At 50.3% G+C, this 16,063-nt stretch overlaps 1 protein-coding gene across 8 annotated transcripts in view; it reads right to left on the bottom strand.

The window, feature by feature from the left end:
* The window catches only part of DNAH9 (dynein axonemal heavy chain 9), a 192,266-nt gene that overhangs the window by 76,757 nt on the left and 99,446 nt on the right, over positions 1-16,063 (bottom strand). For 6 of the 8 annotated variants that reach the window (XM_064675619.1, XM_064675616.1, XM_064675617.1 and 3 more), the window contains 6 exons: positions 13,981-14,169; positions 12,005-12,240; positions 9,998-10,120; positions 7,442-7,646; positions 2,720-2,884; positions 67-207 (listed from right to left, as the gene is read on the bottom strand). In XM_064675619.1, the coding sequence (XP_064531689.1) occupies positions 67-207; positions 2,720-2,884; positions 7,442-7,646; positions 9,998-10,120; positions 12,005-12,240; positions 13,981-14,169 (1,059 nt within the window). Of the gene's footprint in view, positions 1-66; positions 208-2,719; positions 2,885-7,441; positions 7,647-9,997; positions 10,121-12,004; positions 12,241-13,980; positions 14,170-16,063 lie in introns of those variants that run through there. The other 2 variants (XM_064675618.1, XM_064675620.1) reach the window with 2 other exon arrangements.

The following is a 16,063-nucleotide window of genomic DNA, read 5'->3' as shown; positions in this document are numbered from 1 at the left end:
CCCACCCAAACCAGCGTGTGATTCTGTGAACCTCAGTGAGAGAGAGCAGCTGTGAGGGCACAGCACCTTCAGGGAGAACTGGTACATGGGGTGGATGTTGTGGAGCTCGTTCATGGTGAAGTAGAGCAGGGAGGCCCTCGCGGCCGCAGGTCTGTAGTGCTCCCTGGCCTCGTTAATCTTGGCTTCCGTCACCTTGAAGTCCTGCACCTGCAGGGAAACACAGGACAGGATTCATGTGGGAACACCCCTGTGCAGTGAGTGCAGCCCAGGGAAGGTGGACATGGGTCACAAAGTCCTCAGGGCAGCAGTGGGCAACCCACACATGAGCACCACAGGGAGCAGCCCCTGCCCCCAAGACACGGTGCAGCCAGGCTTGAGCTGCCCCTCCAGCATCCCCCCGCTCTGGAACCTTCCCATTTAACTGCATTTCCCATTCAGTTGCCCAATCCTCCATTTTCCTGAGTCCCCTCCAGACTCCTCCCTGGATTCCCTGCTCTCCACTAACTGGAACTGTTTTTCTCAACAATGAGTTTCTCCTGCTAATTGAAGGTCATTAACAGCACAGGGCTGGACAGCCCCAGTTCTCCTCTCAGGCAGCTTCCCCAGGGCTGGGAGGTGCTCATTCATCCCAGCTCTTTGTTGCCTTTCCTCAGCAGCACTGAACACACCCCACCTTGCTGCTCAGGGCTGCAGCTGCTGTGATGGACACATGGAAATCGTTTTTGGCAGAAACACCAGCCCATCATTGTCTCAGTTTGTTCTTTCATTCCACTTCAGCAGCACAAAGTGATGTCCTCGAGCCCCTCAGGGGTTATTTCAGGCTCTGTTTGTGCACAGACATGTCTTGTACATGGCCAGGAGCTGCTGAGCCAGAGCTGATCCAGCCAGCTCAGCAAACCATGCTGTGGGATCATAAAACCATGGAATGGTTTGGGTTGGAAGGGACCTTAAAGCCCATCCCCCATGGGAAGGGACATCTTCCACTAGCCCAGGCTGATCCAAGTCCCATCCAACCTGGCCTTGGACACTTCCAGGGATGGGGCAGCCACTCTGGGCAACCTGTGCCAGGGCCTCCCCACCCTCACAGGGAAGGATTTCTTCCTAATCTCCAACCTAAGCCTACTCATTTTCAGGTTAAAGCCATTCCCCCTTGTCCTGTCACTGCAGAAGGTCCCTCTCTGTCCCTCTCGTTGGCTTTCTGTGGCAGAGCAGGGCTCAGCAGGGCATCACACAGCCCCTGAAACACAGGCCATGGGGTCCCCTGGGCTGTCCCTGAGCTGGTGTGAGCATATCTGGCTGGGGCACCAAGCCTTCCCAAGGCAGCACAGACTGAGCCTTAATCTGCTGTGTGCAAACATCCCCACACCTCAGCACCCCACAGCATCCAGGGGCTGAGCCTTTTTGCATGTGCCCATGAGCAGAGCTGGGCTGATTCATAATTCCAGTCAAATAAAAGCCGGGGGGGGCAGGCAATTGCTTTCCATAGACAGATCAGAGAGGAACTTCCATAGGAAGGAAAATGCTGCATGAACATTTTTTTTTGGTATACAGACCAAAAACAGAGCAGCAAACCTCTGACAGGGCTCTGCAAACTCCAAAACTCAACCCTGTTGGTACAGAGCTCACACTGACCATCTGTATAACCACAGCTGGTTTAGGAGCTGGAGCCCTTCAAGAACACCCAATTCAAGAGGGAGATGCCAAGCTGGCAGGTCAAAACATCTCTTCAACATCTCCTTTGGAGGTTCAAGCAAACCCTCCTCAGACAGTAAAATACATCTGATGCACCACAAATGGCTCCCAGAATTCTGATTTTTAAGGTGGAGGGAGGATCTCTTAGTTTCTTGGTCACTGAGGCTCCAACACAGGGAGGTGAAAGGCAGTTCCAGCCCAACCCCATCACATGGGTGACTCACCCCCAGCCAGTGGGCAGGGGGAGGGCAAGTGTGGGCTGTGAAGATGGGAGGTGGTGGAGTCCCCACCCCTGGACATGTCTAAGGAACAACTGGCCGTGACACTCAGTGCTCTGGGCTGGATGACAAGGTGGGCATCAGGCACAGGGTGGACTCAGTGGTCTTGGAGGTCTTTTCCAGCCTAAATGATTCTGTGACTGTGGCTGCAGAGGGAAGCAGCTGAATGGCCATACCAGAGTCCTGGCACAATCCTGGCATGAGAACCACAATTCCCAAGTTCCCTCAGTGGCAGGAAAAACCACAGTGCATCTAGTTGAGCCCAGCCAGCCAGCCAGGGGAACTGGGCAGTGCTGACACTCACAGCTCATACCAACACTGATTTATACTCTAAAGAATGGAAAGGTATGAAATGCCCAAGTTCCTGCAGATTTACTCGAGATCACAAACTCACCAGACGCCAGTCCCTGGTCAGCACTAAAATCCAGCTTAGCTGAGGCAGTGTGATGTACTCAGGATTAGGCTGGCACTGTTTAAAGCTGCCTTGATACAGTGTGTAAATTTTATTGTCTTTACATCAGACACTGATGTTTTCACTTGGTCTTAAATAGGTCATTTAACACACAAAAGCTGCAAAGCACCAAATGGCCTGAAGCTCTCCAGAGTGGAGAGCACTGTAGTTTATACCCATTTCTCTTTGCTGAGCAGAAGGAGCAGAGATGGGCAGAGCAGAGGTGACATTCCCCCCAGAAATTCTCAAAGATAACATCACACACACACTTTTCTCCAGGCTATCACTGTCTTTGTACCTTCTCCTCGATTTCTGCAGCTGTCTGTTTAGTGATCTCCAAGTTCTCCACCAAGGCTGTGTCTCCCAGGAAATTCCCAGATGCTGATGACAGCCGAGAGAGCAAGTTGTCCTCTAATGTTTTCAAGGTGATCTTGAATCCATTCTGCTGCTTTGTGAGATCTGACTGCAAATGAGAAATTCAGAAAGTTTTAGCCACCAAACATGTGGTAAAGGAAGGATTAACCAACTTCCCATGGGAACAGGCTTTTCACTGAAAGCTGACATAGTCCAGTAGTGCTTATTCCTGCTCTCTGCAACTCCTGGGAGTGGGTGGAGCTCTAGGATCACTCCATATCCAACAAGCCATCAACTCAAAGAAACCTTGAACAGCACAGAAAGCACCAGGAAAGCTGAGCCCTTTCACTAGGAATGTATGAAAATGCTGGGGATGAACCAGGAACCTTTATCCCCATCTCAAACATATCTCCTGTATCTTTGTTCCTGATTCAAGTCAGACTGGACAGTCCCTCTGCTCCTCCCCCCTCCTGATGAACTTGCCCCTCCACACCCCAGCAGTCACACCAGCAGTGGGGCCACAGGGATAAAACCTGGTGGCAAATCCAGCAGCAAAGTCCCTCAGGCCCTGAGAAGAACATGAGATGAACCTCAGGCTCAGGACTGAGGGCAAAGCTGAGGCCTCATCTGTTGCTGCTCCTGTTTGTATCCTGGCCTTGAAGTCCCACAGGGACCAGTGGCTTACTGGGCTAAAGCTGTACATGCACAGAGTCCTCCTGCCAAAGGATTTGCAAACTCAGCACAAGAAGGCCAAGCAGATACAGCCCAGTAAAACCATCCTGCCTCAGGGGCACATTTCTGAATCACAGAGTAAATCCTTCCCATTTCTCTGGTCTCATCTCCCTCTCCCCTGTAGAAGCACCATCATTAATGCTGTTCATGGTGGAAACAAAGACTCTCATCCATCTCCTTCCTGAACTGCTCCTCCAGAACAGGCTTTATCCCATGAAATGTGATTGCCTTATTCTATGTGTTGGCTCAGAGAAACTGCATCTCTCCTGGATTTCAGGTATATTATGTTATTCCACGATATGGCTCTGTCGTGAATACCTATTTTTAGTTACCACAGAAAACATCCTGTGGGAAGGCTGTGCCTCTGATTGGGATGCTGCTGAAGAGCTAAGCCTGGTGACTATTCTCTGCATCAATGAAGTCAGTCACTACCACCCTGCTACATAAAGCACTACTGGGTGACAGTTTAAATCCTCAGACTGTGGTTAAGTGGCACAACCAAGAAATTCAAGTAACTTTAAGTGTGTTTTATAGCCCTGCAACCATCCAGCTCTGTAGTACAGCAGACGTGGGACACGTGGAATTGAAACAAGTTCTGAGCAACTGGCTCGTGACAGATTCAGTGTCTTAAACCAAGTGATCAAGGCTCCAAAGACAGTTTTGGGAAAACATGTCCCCCTGTAGGGTCTGGAATGAGAAATGTGACCCTTTGCCTCTCCCAGCCCCACCATGCAGGATGGAACCTGCTCTGCTGGCAGAGGTTGCCCAGCAGATGAACTGACTGTCATTAATAACTCATCTCTCAACATTTGGGCTGAAGTTTCCTGTACTTGCTGTGCACACACTCATTCCATGTTCATGGCAATTCAGGTGCTCAGCAGGGTGGGCACTGAAGTGTGTTGGCTGTTGGTATTTCAGCCGGAAAAGGCTGTTTTGAAGACTTGTTCCTGGCTTTCCACCCAGGAATTGGCCTGTGGTGGTAAATATTTTACAAGTCTTGAACCAGAAAATGAACAGAGCAAATTTTGTGTGTTTCTGCCATTCAAGCATAGCAAGCCTTGAAAAATGACATCTGCAAGCTATTATTCAACCCCTTGGATTATGAGCCTGGAGTTATTAATGAGGAGGGGGTGGATTTTTGCTCCAATAGCTTGTAATCCCCACCCAATTCTGGAAGCACCCTCAGAAGTGCAGACAGCTCTGGGTCCCCCCAGCACCTGCAGCTTTATCCTGCCATGGTTTGAAGCAGCAACAAGGTCATGGTTCCTCATTTCTGCAGTGGAGCTCATCATCTGTTATTTCACAGCTGATATATAACAGTGCTACTTCTGAGAAACAGGTTATTCCCAGAGCCTTCCCCTGCCAACCCCTTTCAAGCTCAGCCAGAGCAGCCACCTTTCCTTTTCCTTTCTGTTGGTTTTGTTGTTTTATTTTAACATCACAAAACAGAGGGGAAAAATTCCCTGTGTTTTCATAGAATCACAGAATGGTTTGGGTGGGAAGGGACCTCAAAGACCACCCAGTTCCACCCCCTGCCATGGGCAGGGACACCTTCCACCAGCCCAGGCTGCTCCAAGCCCCATCCAACCTGACCTTGGGCACTTCCAGGGATGGGGCAGCCACAGCTTCTCTGGGCAACCTGTGCCAGGGCCTCACCACCCTCACAGGGAAGAATTCCCTCCTGATATCTAATCCTGCAGAGCACCTGAGGAAGAATCCCAACACTGTCCATCACAGCCTGGCTGTGCAAGGATTTCACACACACCGTAACCAGTGAAGTCTGGAGTTGATGGGAGACACCTGAAACCAGCCCTGGTGACACAACTGGAGCAGGGCAGTGCCACCAGCACATGGAGCAGAGTCATCCCCACCAAAGGGAATTGCAGATATGACCAGATAAAGGCCAGAGGGTTTGGACTGACCTGAGAGGGAAGGTCTTGGGATTTGGCTTTGCTTGCCTTGGCCTAAAGGCAAGGTTTGAGCTTCTCTGAGCTGTGACCATCTCACAGTCAGGTCCTGTTGCCTCACCCTGGGCCAGCCTGGTTCTAATGTCCAGTGAGAGCATGGAGTTGTCCTGGACAGACTGATCTGTCCCCAGAACCACCACAGGGCAGAGTCTCAGGCTCTGCCACAGGAGTGCCACCCTGGGAAGATGGCAGAGCTTCAAAGTAAGGAGGGACAGAAAGATGGATAACTGGGAATCAATGAAAACAGAGATTATTGGATATAGGCTGTGCTGAGGAAACATTTTAAAAAGGTTGGTGTTATTGGAATTGGATCAATAACAGCTGTTTGATGGATTTGGATCAGGTTATTAACAAAAAATCCTGGGCTCCACATACAAGGTGTGCTCTGAGATCAGTAACTGTTGTACAGTGCTGTAGGAATCACTTCCATCTGCCCTTGAGCCAGAGTCTCAAACCTTCCCAGGACACTAACCTCTGTCCCTTTAGTCCCAGGGTGGAGAGGATGGACTAACACACACATAGAGAGGTGACCTCTCCTTTGGGGAACCCAAACATCCCAATCTGAGCCTCCAAGGAGCTCCCCAGTGATCAGATCCAGCCCTGGGGCAGAAAGTGCTGAGCCCCTGCCCAGCCCACCCCCAGGTCAGGGCCAGTGCCAGTCCCTCCCATGTCCAGGAGACACAGCTCTGCCTTTAGCCCAGCAGGGAAGAGATTTGTCTGACTGACTGTTCACCATCCAGCAGAACATCTGGAACATCTGGAACACCAGGCTGCCTTTCTCCTCCCTGATCCTGACCTCCCTGGGGCAGCAGGGCTGGAGCAGGATGGGAGCAGATGAGGGAGAGGAGAGATGGTAAACTCTGGTGTTATCTTGTTGTGGGGATAGAGAGAAATAGATCTTAAATATTCTTAAATATAAGGAAAATGCCATCCCACACCAACTGTGTCAGCCCAGCACAGAGCCCTCAGACCAAGGGCTTTGTGTCCTTCGTGTCCCCAGAGAGACAGTCATGGCTCACACATTAAATCTGTTTATCATGTGTTTTTGAGGCCATCTTTTGGCTCATAAGCACATGAGCCTGGTTCAAACTCAATGCATCATTAAGGCTACCCAGCTAAAGCACTTCAGAACCTCATTAAATGGAAAGATTATTACAAAACCGGCCTGGTCTGACTGAACATGTGCAGTAAATTTATTCCCACTCTCAGAAAATATTTAGTATTATACATGTTTGTTAGATGGTTATATGTGTCATTACAACAGGGGATTTTCTTTATAAAATTATCTTGGAATTGAAGCCATACTTATTAAAAGAGAGAGAGAGAATATTTTGGCCTGTTATAAAGAAGTGGGAGGAAGAACCAGGAAAGGAAAATGTCGTTACCAACCTCACAATATTTACACAGAGAATCCTATACCATAAATGCTGAAAACTGAGATTAATCCTGCCTCCAAAATTAAATCTGTGAAATCCAGAAAAACCTGATATAATGAGAATCTCAGTTTCCAGTCACAGGAGGAGAAGGAAAATAAAGTGACTCGTACCCAAATTTTGGGAGAAAAAACTTGAAATTGCAATACAAATTTTGCCAAAATACCTAGAAAACAAAAGAGTGAAGGAAAAAAATCTTCAATTCGAGGGAAATCTGATTTTATGATGAGCTTAGCAATCTCAGTAACCTTCCAGGTGAAATGTTTTCTTTACATTACAATAACAATAACAATGATGATGAAGATTATAATAACAATAACAACAATAATAATAAGGAGAAGGAGAAGCAGCAGCAGAAGTAGCAGCAGAAGAAGAAGAAGAAGAAGAAGAAGAAGTGGAAGAATCAGAATCAGAAGCAGCAGCAGCAGCAGCAGAAGGAGATAACAATAACAACAACAACAACAATAATAAGAATAATTATTATTATTATTATTATTATTTATTCTTGCTCCAGTGTAAACTGCAGCTCCTGACCTTGAGCTCCTCCAGGTCAGGCCTCTCCCTGCTGACCACGGCTGCCAGCAGCTGCTCCTCCAGCCCGTCCCTGGTGACGGTGAAGTTGATGAGGGTGCACTGGGCCTGCAGCTCGGGTGGGAAGTGAGGGTTTGCCAGCTTCGTGTGCAGGATGAGGCGGAAAGCAGGGCTGAACTCACACTCTTTGTCCCCAATCTTGATGTACCTGCAATTAGAAGATGAACCAGGAGGTGGTTCACCCCAGGGTGGTTCACCCGAGGACAAATGGAGGTCTCGGTCAGTGGCACCTGCCAGGACTTGGCACTCAACACACAAATCACTATTAGAGCAAAAGTATTAAAAATTGGCAGTGACACCTGAGTCACTTCTGATCTAGGAGAAAAGTCTCAGAAAGCTGCCCCTGCATCTTGGATTCTGTTTGAGAAGGCTCGCATTTTCCAGCAGCAGCATGGCCACTCCAACCATGAACCCTCCTGGCTATTGAGAGAGGCTGAATTCTACCTTAAAGTTGGAGTTACAGGGAGGAAAAGCCTCTCAGCAATGAGGTCACGGGTTTGATACTCATATGGGCCATTCACTTAAGAGCTGGACTCAATGATCCTTGTGGGTGCCTCCCAATCCAGAATACTCTGTGATAAATCTGTGGCAACTTTTCATTGGTCACATCTAGAATTGCCCAGTCTGTTGGCTCTGATCAGGCCAACTCTGCAGTTGCACTGAGCTTGAGCAGTGAAGCCACATTTGGAGAGCAACTGGTGGCCATTCAAAGGAGGTAACATCTCCCAGGAAAACCCAATCTCCTCCTGTTTTGCACTTCTGACATGAAGACTAAAGCTCACAGCAACACGATCTGAACCCAAGTTTAACCCAGCCCAGAAAGCCAAACAAATCCTGGGCTGCACCAAAAGCAGTGTGGGCAGCAGGTCAAGGGAGGGGATTCTCCCCCTCTACTGCCCTGGTGAGACCCCACCTGAAGCACCAGGTACAGTGTTCCCCAGCAGGAAAACGACACGAAACTGCTGGAGTCCAGGGGAAACCATGAAGTTGATAAGAGGACTGCACACCTCCCCTACAGAGACAGGCTGAGAGAGCTGGGGCTCTTCAGCCTGGAAGAGAGAAGGTTTTGTGAAGACCTAATTGTGTCCTTCCAGCATCTTAAAGGGCTACAGGGAAGGTGGAGAGGGACTGTTCATCAGGAGCTGGAGTGACAGGATAAGGGGGAATGGCTTCAAACTAAAAGAGAGCAGGGTTAGATGGATAATAGGAGGAAATTCTTCCCTGTGAGGGTGGGGAGGCCCTGGCACAGGTTGCCCAGAGAAGCTGTGGCTGCCCCATCCCTGGAAGTGCCCAAGGCCAGGTTGGACAGAGCTTGGAGCAACCTGGGCTAGTGGAAAGTGTCCCTGCCCATGGCAGAGGGTGGAACTGGATCGTCTTTAAGGTCCCTTCCAACCCAAACCATTCTGTGATTCTATATTAACAAAGCCCATGGGAACCAGAGACCAAGAGAAACTAGAAAGGTTTTCAGGGCTGCACTGGGACTGCTGCAGGAATGGTGACCTTGTCAGGGGAGTTTGAACACTCTTCCCAGCCAAACACCACTCACTCAGTGTCCTCTTGGCCCCTCAGTTACTTTTACAGCCATGAAACAGAGGCAGAGAGAAACCACCCAGGGATGGTGGGACTGACAGTGTCTGTCCATGAGGTCTGGGCTCATGGCCTGGGAACACAAATCCCATGGACTTCCTATGTGATTCATAATTCATTTCCCCTTTCTTAGGAAGCACATGATCCCACAGGGAGTTCTGAGAGCAGACACATACAGACCCAAAAGGTGTTTCCCTGGAGGGGGGATGAGGATTGGCACCCTCACCGCTGTACCCCCAACTCAACATTCTTCAGCATTTCAATCCCTTCCCTGGGACTGATTTTCCCCCTCCATCCTGCAGCCAAACCCACACTCAGCCATCCTTCTCATGGTGTTTTCCCCTGCAGTTTGCAGACAGTTTGCCTTGCCCAGCAGTTTACAACATCCTGGGGTATTTTAGGCAAGTAAGGAAATAATCCTTAAGAACGTAAGGACAAAGGGCTGCCCCTGTCTCTGACCTCTGGGCTGGAGGGGCCCAGAGCTGCCACGGAGAACTTGACCTCATTAAGAAACACTTTATATCCTTAATGCTCAAACCTGGAGCTGTATTCCTGAACTCTGTGCAGTGTTTGCTAAAATTCAAGGCTACTTTTACTCCACAACAGCAAGAGCTATTTTGGTAATAATTTAGTGTCAGGGCAGTGGTCACTACACAGGGAGACAATTACAGGTCTCTCTTTTCATGTGAGGTTCGAATGACACCGTGCAATGAAATGAGAAATCCAGGTTGATTTTCAAGCCATCTTGTGTCTGAATTACCTGTGATTGCCTGATTTAAAAAGCCTTCACCCCTGAAGGCAGGATGTCACTGCTGCTGGATTTGAATAGCCACGATCTGAGGTGAGGAACAGAGAGCACAACACCCCCAGCCCCCACCCACATGTGCCACCAACCCCTCCTCCCCAGCTCACCTGCCTTTCTTGATTGTTTCTCGCCCCAGTAATGGTCCCAATACTGGATCCACAGATTCCTCCAGGTTTTCAATCAAAACCAGTTCTCCTGCAGCCAGAGCTTGTTCCAGCGTGTCCAGGTACCTGTGGGGAGCAGCACTGGTAGGTACCTCCTGCAGCAGAGCAGGGTGTGACACTGTTATTGAGGAGGATGTGGGGACAGAGAGGGGTCCACACAGCTACAGGCACGTGGCAACATTTGGGGAGAGGAAGAGGGGTAAGAGGGGGTCAAGGCCTGATGCAGAAAGTGGCACTTACAGAGTCTGGGCTGTCCAAAAAAGAGAATGAGATCTCAGAGCTCCAGGAGCAAGCAGTGATCACTATGACTTTCCCAAGAAGAGTCTGGGCATCAGTGAGAAAAGCTGGAGTTGTTTTTAGCAAATACCTCATTTCCCCCAGAATCCATTGGTGCAGTTCACCTTATTTTGATCCCAGATCAGATCCAGTAACTCATTATTTTCTAGGAGGAAAACTGAGGAGGCACCAGCAAAACAACTTGGGCAACCACAGAGGAGGCACCAGTGAAACATGGGCAACCCCAAGGCATCTCCAAATCTACACGAATTTTCAAGCACCAGGCTTGGGCCACTCTTGGCTGTTGCCAGAGCTTTCCTCTGTATTCAAAACCAACCTCAGTGCTCGGACATCTCAGCAGGGTTTTGACTCTGGGGCTCCTCACTACTGGGCAGAGATGGGTGCAAGCTGATACAGCAAGAGAGCAGTCTGAGGGCTGACTGGAGATAAGAGCCAGGAGTGGAAAAGCCTTCTCATGAAAGATTTATCTGGATCAATGCAGGGGTGCTGCAATGAGAAAGTCCAGCTGGTGCCAAGTGGGAGCAGCATCAGCCCAGCTGGTCTGCAGGGCATGGTGACCCTCCTGGCAGCTTGGTTGTCCATGCCAAGCCCTCTCTCTCTTTCCAAGAGGTAGGAAGCCCTGCTCACCCTCCTGGATGAGACTAAACCAGGACATGACATCTACAATAAACCCGATGGAGGACACCACAGGCCTGTTGCCCAGAGGAGCTGTGGCTGCCCCACGCCTGGAAGTATTCAAGGTCAGGTTGGATGGGGCTTGGAGTAACCTGGTCTAGTGGAAGATGACCCTGACCATGGCAGGGGGTTGGAATGAGTTGAGTTTTAAGGTCCCTTCCAACCCAATCTATCCTGGGATTCTGTGCCACACAGAGCTCTCCTCAGCACACAGCACACTCCATCCTCACTTTCAGAGGAGTTTCTATGGTAACTGAGCCAAGCTCTAAACAGACCCCTTGTTTAATGAGAAATCTCCATCATTTTGGTAATGAATAGCAGACAGTTTTCTAGTGTTGTGTCCAGCTCTGGGCCCTCAGCTCAGGAAGGCCATGGAGGGGCTGGAGCACGTCCAGAGAAGGGCAACGAGGCTGGGGAAGGGTCTGGAGCACAAGTGCTGTGAGGAGCAGCTGAGGGAGCTGGGGGGGCTCAGCCTGGAGAGGAGGAGGCTCAGGGGAGACCTTCTCACTCTCTGCAACTCCCTGACAGGAGGGGGGAGCCGGGGGGGGTCGGGCTCTGCTCCCAGGAACCAGCAGTAGGACAAGAGGGCACAGCCTTGAGCTGCACCAGGGCAGGTTTAGGTTGGACATTGGGAAGTTCTTCCCAGAGAGAGGGATCAGCCCTTGGAATGGGCTGCCCAGGGAGGGGGTGCAGTCCCCGTCCCTGGAGGGGTTTGAGCAGAGCCTGGATGTGGCATCAGTGCCATGCTCTGGGTGACAAGGTGGGGTTGGGTGACAAGGTGGGGTTGGGTCATGGGTTGGACTGGATGATCTCAGAGGTCTTTTCCAACCTGGTTGCTTCTGTGATTCTGTGATAATATGAGCAAATCCAGAGTTGGATTTGCCTCAGTGTCACTGGCTCTGACAGCACAGTCAAAGAGTCAAGCAAACACCCCAGGCAGCCCATCCCCAGTGTCACTGTGTGAGGAGGCTGCTTTACCCCTTGTTCCCAACCCGGAGCACTCGGAGCCCTGAGCCATATCTTGCTTTGATCCATTGGATGCCCTGGAGCTGGGGGTCCACCAGGAGGGGCCAGCGCTCGCAGGTGCTCAGGATGGTGGCGTTCTCGGCAGAGGTGCGGTCGGCCGGGAGCCCCTCGTTGTGCCAGCCCGCCACGGCCGCCTCGTCCGCCAGCATGGCCAGGGGGTCCAGGCACGGGCTCACAGGGATGGGCACCTGGGGGGAGAGGACAGAGGCGTCTAGTGGGTTATTTCACAGAAAGTTAGCTTAATTAAAGACTTATAAAGCAGATTTATCAGCATCACCAGCAGCGTGAGCAGGTTGAGGGAGGGCATTTTCCCCACCTACTCCGCTTTGATGAGACCCCACGTGCAGAGCTGCCTTCAGCTCTGAAGGAACCAACATCAGAAGGATGTGGAGCAGCTGGAGAGAGTCCAAAGGAGGCCATGAAGACACTCCGAGGGCTGGAGCCCCTCTGCCCTGGAGACAGGTTGGAACAGTTGGGGAAGAGAAGGCTCCAGGGAGACCTGAGAGCCCCTTCCAGTGCCTAAAGGGGCTCCAGGAGAGCTGGAGAGAGACTTTGGTCAAGGGCCTGGAGGGACAGAACAAGGAGGAATGGCTTCAAGACAGAGGGCAGGGTTAGATGGGTTACTGGGAAGAAATTCTTCCCTGTGAGGGTGGGGAGGCCCTGGTACAGGTTGCCCAGAGAAGCTGTGGCTGCCCCATCCCTGGGAGTGTCCAAGGCCAGGTTGGACGGGGCTTGGAGCAACCTGGGATGGTGGAAGGTGTCCCTGCCCATGGCAGGGGATGGGATGAGATGTCTTTAGGGTCCCTTCCAACACAAACCATTCTATGATTCCATGATTTATCACTGGTTTTCCATTCTACAGGGTCCTTTTGATCTAGTTTTCTTTCCCCAATCCTGTTTTAAACCAACACAAACTGTACAAGCAATCCAAGGTTTTTGCCTGCAGAGCCCTAAACCAGCCCAAGCCCCACTGGCTCAGATCACACTCCTCCCTGTCCCTCTCTCTGAGACAGCCTGGAAGGACATCACTAACTCCCTCATAAGGCAGCTGTTCTGCTGCAAAACAGCATTAGGAGGCCCAGAAATGCTTCTCTGACAGGGGAGGCCATTCCTGGGTGTGACAGCCAGAGTTACCTGTGCCAGATGTCTGAGCAGAGTGGGCCTTTCATTTCCTATTAGAATTTGAGGCATATCCTTGAAATTTCTAAGCACAGAGTCGGGTCATTTTTGGAACAATACTGCATTTCTTAACTAAGTTTCTGGATTAGTATTAAAAAACGCAGAATGAATTTTTTCCTCTCTCAGGCTAAGGAACTGGCTGATTTTGTCAGCCCTTTGATTTGGCCATCACTGCCCCACTGTGATCTTACTTAAAGGATTCTTGGCATTATTTCCTGATGTATGAGAGGAACCTGCTAAAAATTAGCAAAATATTAAATGAGTTTGCAGCATGATGATCTCCATCTGGTCCTAACAGCAAGACATGGATACAACCAGCTGAGAGGCATGGCCAGCACGAACAGAGCTTGTGTCCAGCATTAAAAAAACACCTGGAGCTTTTCCAAGCCTACCAGAGAGCTGGCAGTGAGCTCTGCCTGCTCCAAGCAATTCCTTCTCCATGCAAGTCCTTCCTTCCAGGCCATCCCTGATGGCTGGTCAGAACCGCAGAGTATCATCCTGGGCTCCAGGCTTGGAATTTTTCTCTGCACGTGGAGGAATCAAGACAATTTCATGGAGCAAGGACACCACAACTGCCCCACAGAGGCATAAATCACACGTGGCTACGTCCTGCTCCCTAACCCAACTCAGCAGGGACACAGGGCTGCCCCTCATTTGAGAGATCCTCTCCCTTGGGGATCCTTGTGGACATCAGAATTCATGGCCATTAATCCCAGGAACAGCAGCTTTTCAGAGGAATCAGGACTTACTTTGAGCTGGTGCAGATATAGTTTCCAGACACCCTCCAGGAGGTCCTGGCGGTATTTCCTGGTGAAGTAGCCCAGGTAGGACACGAAGGCCGTGATCAGCAGGACATCCCCACACAAGGTGCTCTGCTGCTCTTTGAAGGCCTTCACAGCCTCAGCCCATCTCACGTTCTCAGAGGCCAGGCCCCCAACCTGCAAATGCCCAAATCAAATTAAACATTCATAGACCCATGGAATGGGTTGGAAGGGTGAAGGCTCATCTCATTCCAACCAGTTCCACTGGCAGGGACACCTTCCACCATCCCAGGTTGCTCCAAGCCCCCTCCAACCTGGCCTTGGACACTTCCAGGGATGGGGCAGCCACAGCTTCTCTGGGCAACCTGTGCCAGGGCCTCCCCACCCTCACAGGGAAGAATTCCTTCCTAATATTTAACCTAATCCTGCCTTGTCAGTTAAAAGCCATTTCTGCAAACCTATTTTAATGGAAAAAAAATGACACTATTTAGGCAAGATAGTCTGGGAGATTGGGGCAGGAGGGAGGGAAGTGTTAAGAGGGATGATAGCACATGGTGTGACTCTTGGGGATGATCCTGTGCAGGGCTGAGGGTTGGATTCAGTGATCCTTGTGGGTCCCTTCCATCTCAGCACATTCTGTGACTGATCTTTGTGCTCAACAGCCACTGATGATTTTTCCCTTCATGACTGAGCCAAAGCTGCTGTGGATACCAACCAAACTTTTGGCATCTACAGCACCCTGTGGGCAGCAGATGCACAGTTCAGCTGTGCTTCCTGTAAAAAAGTACATCTCTGACGTGCTGCCTGAACTTTTCAACTGATAAAACCTGCTGGTCCAGTGGAAAACCAGTGGAATGATCCGGCTGGCACCAGCTTCCCTGCACCACTCAGTATTGCAAGCCCTCAGTACCCCTCTGCTGTCTCCTTTGGAGTTGAAGAGCTTTAGCCTCTTCAGTAATTCCTCACTCAGAAGCAGCCTTTTCATTTTCCTTGCAATCTTTATCCGTACAGAATGATGCAATCTTTATTATCCAGTTTCTTTTATTGTTCCTGTCTCTGCACCATTTCCATTCTCCTCCAGCCTTTGAGGTGCAGCAGAGGGGGCGGTGGGAATGCTGCACATTCAAGATTTATTTAGAATGTATTCATACAGAGATGGGGATTTTTCTCTGTTTTGTTCTCTCTTCCTAATAAACCCTAACATCCAGTTTCAGATTGGTTTGGGGTTTGGTGAGGGTTTTTTGCCTCTGGGAGCACAGAGCTCACACACTCACAGAACTCTTACCTCCAGCCTTTCATTCCAGACTGATAATAACCTGCTCAGCACCACTTACAGGGTATGCAAAGTAAAACTTGATTTTTTCAATATACACTACATTACATTTATCTACCTGGTGTTTCATATCTGTATCACTTGGGATCATTTTCACAATTCTTTATAGACTGTCTACATCATCACTGTGAAACCGTGCGCCCACGCACCAGCTCATCCCGCTTGACTGTGATTCAGAGAATCACAGAATCTCAGAATGGTTTGGGTTGGAAGGGACCTTAAACCATCTCATCCCACCCCCTGCCATGGGCAGGGACACCTTCCACTAGCCCAGGTTGCTCCAAGCCCCGTCCAACCTGGCCTTGGACACTTCCAGGGATGGGGCAGCCACAGCTTCTCTGGGCAACCAGAGTGGTGAACTCAAGAACGAACACCTCTGATGGCCCTTCTGCCTTGCCAAAGCTGCCTCTTTGAATCAGGGAAGACTGTCCCCTGGGCAGTCTGGCTCCTCCCAGGAACAGAAAGAGCAGCCTCAGGTTTTTGGTGCCCCATCTGACCTCAGAGCTGCTCCTAAACCTGCCCCAGCTGAGCTGCTCTGTCACGAACATGAACCACCACCCTCCTCACAGAGCTGCAGAGGTTCCCCAGTGCCTTTTGCTGATCTCAGACTGTGTTGTTGTCCCCTTACCCTTGCTAGAAAGCTACTTGTGATAGGATTAGAAGCACATCTGCCTTTCTTAGGGCTACATGACAGGTAGGGCAAAGCCTGATCAAACACAATGGTCCTCACTGATTTCT

The sequence above is a fragment of the Pseudopipra pipra genome, chromosome 19 (assembly GCF_036250125.1).
Source record: "Pseudopipra pipra isolate bDixPip1 chromosome 19, bDixPip1.hap1, whole genome shotgun sequence".
Lineage (NCBI taxonomy): Eukaryota > Metazoa > Chordata > Aves > Passeriformes > Pipridae > Pseudopipra > Pseudopipra pipra.
This window is presented reverse-complemented; position numbering and strand designations above follow the sequence as displayed.